General features: G+C 41.6%; 1 protein-coding gene across 1 annotated transcript in view; it reads left to right on the forward strand.

Moving 5' to 3' along the window:
* Window positions 1-502: 502 nt before the first annotated feature.
* Window positions 503-6525, forward strand: part of Esyt2 (extended synaptotagmin 2) — a 64911-nt gene continuing 58888 nt past the window's right edge. Inside the window, exons 1-3 of the mRNA XM_023712923.1 lie at window positions 503-544; window positions 1405-1539; window positions 2904-2980. Of these exons, the coding sequence (XP_023568691.1) occupies window positions 1417-1539; window positions 2904-2980 (200 nt within the window). The 5' untranslated portion in view covers window positions 503-544; window positions 1405-1416. The remainder of the gene's footprint in view (window positions 545-1404; window positions 1540-2903; window positions 2981-6525) is intronic.

Raw genomic sequence — 6525 nt, forward strand, 5'->3', positions numbered from 1 at the left:
TTTCCACTATATGGACACTACCCATAGAGAACTATAGTTACAGCAGGCACTTCGGTGGAGTAGGAGTCCAGGTGGAGAGGAGCTTCACATGGAAAGGTGCTGAGGCTCAGCTGAAAAAGAGTGGAAGACAGATGGAGTGAAGGATCTGAGTCTGGACTTCCAGAGCATAAGGAAGGCCATGCTAAAGACGATTGCTTTTAAAGAGGTCAGTTTTGTGTATTCTGTGATGTTTCAGATTGCATGGACACTCCTTGGACAGTCAGAAGCAGAGGACTTTGGTGGTCTTTGCTGCCACTCGACTCTTCTGCCTGCAGGCTCTGAGAACGTGGCAAGCTAGGTGCTGCCCATTGCAGCTTCCTCCTGGAGACTGTGCTCCAGAGTGTAAGAGCACAGTGTTTTCAAGAGTGCTATGTAAATGCAGGGCACACAGTAGGAATACGACACGATCCCCAGGACATTCACAGTTGTTAGGAGTAAGTCATGTGTGTGTGTTTTCTCTTAGGTTCATTTTCCAGACACTGAAAGAGCAGAATGGCTAAATAAGGTAAGATTAGACTATTCCAAATGCCAGACATCAGTGGGAATTAGAGGATGAGAGACTATCTTTCCATATTTGGGAGTTGGGAAGCTGGCAGTGTTGAAGTCCAGTCAGGCTGGCTTATGCTCTCCGGAGAGTGTAGTCGTGAGTGTATGCTGTGTTCCTTTCTGAAGAGAGCGGGATGGTTGACATTGCTGTATGGCCTTGTATCTTCCTGAGAAGAGTCACTCAACTCTGCTTTATAGCAATCATGAGTGGAAATTCCAGAAACTTTATGAAGAGAGAAATAATTCCCCAGCAATCTCTATTGTACTTTTGAATCAGTACAGCTTGAACTGGATCTCTTTCACCTTGTACACTGCGCATTGCTGTGGCTATGTAGTGAATCCTAATGTAGGTAAATCACTATACAGACCTGGGAGACAGTAGTCTGAATTGAAAAAATTCATGGGTTTGGGGTTGTAACTTAGAGATAGAGTGCATGTTTAGTGTGTGCAAAGCCCCAAATTAGTTCCATCCTCAGCACTGGAAAAAAAAAAATTAATAGATAATCACTGAGCTTTATAAAGTTTTAAGGTTTCCAGCAATGAGCTGAAACCACAGGATATTTAGTGATTGTTTTGCTAATATGCTTAAATAGAATTTACTTAAATAACTAATTCTTGTATTATATTAATCAGTAACAAGTTATAATATCTTTTTAAAATTTACATTGAATTTTGAAGTATAGCTTTCCTGTAAGAAGGCCATTTCCCTCTTACATTTTTAAAAACCAAATTCTGGTAAATTATATGATTCTAATTTTCACAATGATTCAAGTGTATTAAGCATTATAACATTTGTTTACTGTGGTTTTTTTTCCCCAGACTGTAAAGCACATGTGGCCTTTTATTTGCCAATTCATAGAGAAGCTGTTTCGAGAGACCATAGAGCCAGCCGTGCGGGGAGCAAACACCCACCTCAGCACCTTTAGCTTCACGAAGGTGGATATGGGCCAGCAGGTCAGTGCCTCCTCCGGTGCCCTTCCTTGTGCCCAGAACTCCTTGTACAGTTGGATTTCTATCAGACCATAAAAACACTTTAAACCACATGTTCCAGAGGAATACACTCACCATGTGGCTGACTTAGTATCTATGGTACGTACAGCTCAGGATCTGCCCACATATGAAGCCTTTTTGTGCTTCAAGGTCCTGACCTCCTTTTCATTGAGCCGTTCTGGCTAGCCCAGTCTCTGTGGCCTGGCTTCCTTTTAACATTGCCTGAACCTTCTGCAATGAGTTCCGCTATCCTTTGTTCTTCCCATAGAGTAAAGTTTGCCCTGTTAGAGAGTTTGAGGTGTAGCTTCACCACTAAGCGTATGCTAATTGACAAGGAACTCTGATGCTGGGTTGTAGATTGTGTAGGTAAAAGATAGGTTTTCTTAATGGAATCCTACCGTATATAAAAAGGAAGCTGTGGGTTGCTAATAGCACTTGGAATGAAAGCCTCGGGGGCTGGTCAGATAGCTCAGTGGTCTGAAGGGCCTGCTTAGGCAAGTGCACAAGGACCACGGTTCGATCCCTGACATCACATGCTGTGCTAGCCCTGCCCCTAGGATGGGCTGATTCGGCCACGACCACAAAAAAAAAAAAAATCCTTGGGATTATATTTATACTACTTGATCATAGAAAGTTTCCTTTATTTTTTATTTTTTAAGTCAGTTAGCAACCGTTCAAGGTAACATTGTGATATGACTAATTAAAAACTCAGAATCTGTACCCATTTTACACAATCCAAGGCACAGACAACACAAAGGCATCCTGTGCAATGTATCTCAGGTGATAGTATACTCAAGGGAGTGTCTGGTAGTGGTGGTGGTGTCACCTCCTGGCCATGTCATTGTCCATCCCATGTTCTCCAGGCTGTGGGCCACCTTCCCCTGCCCATGCTGATTTTATTTTTGGAGGGAATGCATTGTGTCTTCTATAGTTATTCCAGGTACAGTCTCTCCAGCACAAGCTCATGTGTGCCCTTCCTAGGGTGTGTTGGCAGTTCCCTTGGCTTAGAGGCCCCTAAATATGGGAGCAGAGGCTGTGCTGCTTAATCTCAGTGTTAGTGCTTGCATATGATGTCAGGAGCTTTATTTATGGGAAGTAGATGTCATTGTTATTTGTAACCTACAGGTGAGGAAACGGGAAAAAGGTTAGGGTTAGTGCTGAAAGTTAATCAGCTAGTGTGCTGTGAAAGCAGAATTTTGATTCATATAGTCACTGAAGCTTGTTCTTATGTTACAAGGTAGGATGGTTGGTTGGTTGGTTGGCTGGTTGGTTGATTGGTTTGTTTTTTAACATCCTTGTATTTTAAAATAAGCTACTTCTTATTTCAGCCCCTTAGGGTCAATGGTGTTAAGGTATATACTGAAAATGTAGACAAAAGGCAAATTATTCTGGACCTTCAGGTTAGGTAAGTTTTTTATTTGTGTTATATTTGTGTCATGGTTAGTTACCTATAAGGTAAAGGATATGATAAGCATGCTTCTTACCTGCTGGCTGTTAGAATTTGACTAAATTCTTCCTGGAGATCCAGATTTTACACACCTTCTGCTGTAAGTTCATAGTAGCCTAGATAACTGCCATTGAGAAAGTACGTTCAATAGGAGAAATTGAATGCAAGAGAACTACAGGCCAGTCATTATCTGACTGTTGATGCAAGAGTCTTCAGTAAAATACTCACAAGCCTCAGTCAGCAGCACACACTGCTATGAAAAGTACATGAAAGGGTTGCACACATTACCAAGTAGGGCTTATCTCCAGAGTACACAGGTGATGCGGCAAGTGAAAAATCACTCAGCGTCAGGCACCATGTTAACAGAAGGAAAGGAAAAGGGGCTGGGAACATAGCTCTGCGGCACAGCACCTGCCTTGCAAGTACAAGGTCATGAGTTCGATTCTCAGTACCAAAAAAACAAAAACAAACAAACAAAAAAAGAAGGAAAGGAAAAGCCTACATGATTGTTTCAGTTAATACAGAAAAGGCATTTTACAAAATGCATTACTCTTTCATAATAAAAGCACTAAAAATTCTAGAAGTAAAGCCGTCTCAACATAACAAAAGCTACATGTGAAAAATCCCATAATCTATGTTATGCCACAAGTGGAGCGTTGAATCTCTAAGCTCAGGAACAAGGCAGGGATGTCTGCTCTCACCACATCTGCTTGTCACAACCAAAGCAATTAGAGAAGAAAAGGAAAAAGTGCATCCTGATCGGAAAGGAGGAAGTAAAGTCATCTCTGTTCATAAATGACATGATCTTATATATATATAAAAAAAAAAAACCATAAAGATCCCACACCTGTAAACTGTTAGAACTAATAAATGAATTCAACAAAAAACCTAAATGCAGAGTTAACACAAAAAAAACTCAGTTGTGTTTCTATATATTAAAAATGAAAATCCAAAAGAAGTTAAGAAAAAATTGTTTTATAATAGTCAAAAAGAATAAAATACCAAAAAAAAAAAAAAGAATAAAAGATCTAGGAGTAAACTCAGGAGATGAAAGACTTGTGCATTGAAAACTGTTCTTAAAATTGCTCAAAAGAATTAAAGAACAGAACATGTACATTTTTTTTTTTTTTTTTTTTTTTTTTGGCGGAACCGGGGATTGATCTCAGGCCCTTGCGCTTGCCAGGGAAGTGCTTATTCCACTGAGCCATCTCCCCGGCCCCCATTCTGTGGACTTAATACAATCTCTATAATCATAAGTCTGATAAAGTGATTAATATTCAGAACATAAAGAGAACTCTTCAGATTTAACAAGATCCTCTTCAATATCAAGCAAAAACATTGAATGAACGTTTTTCCAGAGAGCTGTGTAAAGGGCCAATAAACACATGAAAAGATACTCAGCACCCTACTAATTAGGAAAAATGAGCATTAAAGCTATAGGGAGATACCACCTCACATTCATTAGGGTGGCTACTATTTAAAAAAAAAAAAAACAAGTACTGGTGAGGATGTGAATGGGCACTGTTAATGGGAAGAAAAAATGGTATAGTTGCTATGAAAAGTTTGGCACTTCTTTAAAACCTTTTAATATTTTTAATATCATCACCATATGGTTTTAGTCCACTTTCTGTCTCTGTAGCAGAGGGTCTTAGACTGAGTGATTTATGTACAGCAGGTTTATGTTGACTCTCTGGCCTGATGGCTGGGGAGTTGAAAATTGGGCATCATGCTGCTTCAAGTCATTGGGGAGTGAAAGAGCAAGTGCAGAAGTCTGCAGAGGGGCATAAACGTGGGGGTGAGCTTGCTTCTAACTGTCTGCTTGCATGCTGTCCCTCCAGAGCAAGAACCTGCATTCTGGAGAAGGGCATTAGTCCATCAGTAAGAGCTCCATTCCCATGACCCAGACACTTGTTGCTAGGTCCCTCCCAACACTACTACACTGAGAGATGACCTTCTAGCACATGAACTTTTGGAGGATACACTCAGCTCACGTCACATGGATGCCTGGAAGAATTGAAGCAGGGACTTGAGGGAATATTTGCACACCCATGTTCTTAGCATCGCTACAGTCACATGCTATGTAGCATTTCTGTCAGTGATGCACTGCATGCATGCAATGGTCACAGCCCTCGCTAATGGACTAGTGCCCTCCTCTCCCACATGGGTTCTTGCTCCTGAGGAGCTGAGAGCACACAGGAGGCAGGCCCACCCCTCCTACATGCTTCTCTGCACACCTGCACTTGCCACTGTGAGCTGTGTAAGCAGAACACTGAAGGAGAGCTACATATGACTTCACTTGCATGATGTACCTAAAATAATCAGACCCATGGAGACAAAAAGTAGAGCTGTGAGTCCAGATCTGAGGAGCACAGCTGAGGAGTTAGTGCTCAGTGGGTATAGAGCATCAGTTTGCAGGATGAGAAACTGGTGTCAGGTGGTAGCAACGATTGCACAACATTATGGGCACATTTAGTACCACTGATTTGTATTACTTAAAATGATTAAAATTAACTTTTGTGTTACTTTAACACATTTTTTAAGTGGGGGGAATAAATTGAGGGTATGCTTAGCAGAGGTGAGCTAAGGACATTTGTTTTATGTCCTTATTCCTGTTTGAACTCACAGATGCCTTCTTTTTGAGGCCTGTTAGTTTTCTGTCACTGTAAATAACACCTGAGATAAACATCCTCCAGGAGGAAAGGTTTCTCTTGGCTCACAGTTTCAGAGTTTCAGTTCATGGTCGCTTGGCGCCCTGGCCTCTGGACCTGCAGCGAGGCAGTGCGCCGTGCCAGCGGTGCATGGCTGTTTACCTCATGGCAGTCGGAAGCAGAGAGAAGGAAAGGGCTGGCTGCTAATGTCCCCTTCAAGGGCACAGTCCCAGTGACCAGAGTTCCTGCCACTAAGCCCTGAATCTCAAATGTTCTGGAGGCTAGGGACTAAGGCACAGTGTTTTCACTAGTGGATAAAAGAAGAAGCCTATTGGTGTCTTAGGTCAAGGCCTGTCCACAAAGCTGATGGCAAATTCATTAAAATTGAAACTGTTCTCTTCTTTGCTGCCCCTTGCACCAAATGAGTATTCCATACACGTTGCCTAAATAAATATTTGAATAAACCGATTAATTGATGTCTTTTTGAATATGCAGTCATAGCAGCATTTGCATCTGGGTGTGTGTGTGTGTGTGTGTGTGTGTGTGTGTGTGTGTTCCAGAGAAGGATCTTTACTACATTGGCTGTGGAGAAAGGAGAAATTTATAAGAATTAGAAATAAAGTGGCCAAATCTTAGGTGAAAGAAAGAAAAGTTTTATAACAAGCCATTGGCAAGTTTGTCATTAGGTAGAAAATAATTCTCAATGATGAGAATCTATGGGTTTGGCTTTGACACCAGGATAATAAGCACTGGAAGAATTTCATCCCAGCTCCCTTTTGTTACTGTTTTGCTCATCTGTCTGGGCACTCCCTGACCAGCGTCCATCAAACTCCACAAACGTGCCAGGCAGGAGTC

The sequence above is a fragment of the Octodon degus genome, unplaced genomic scaffold (genome assembly GCF_000260255.1).
Source record: "Octodon degus isolate 3935 unplaced genomic scaffold, OctDeg1.0 scaffold00027, whole genome shotgun sequence".
In the NCBI taxonomy this organism is placed as follows: domain Eukaryota; kingdom Metazoa; phylum Chordata; class Mammalia; order Rodentia; family Octodontidae; genus Octodon; species Octodon degus.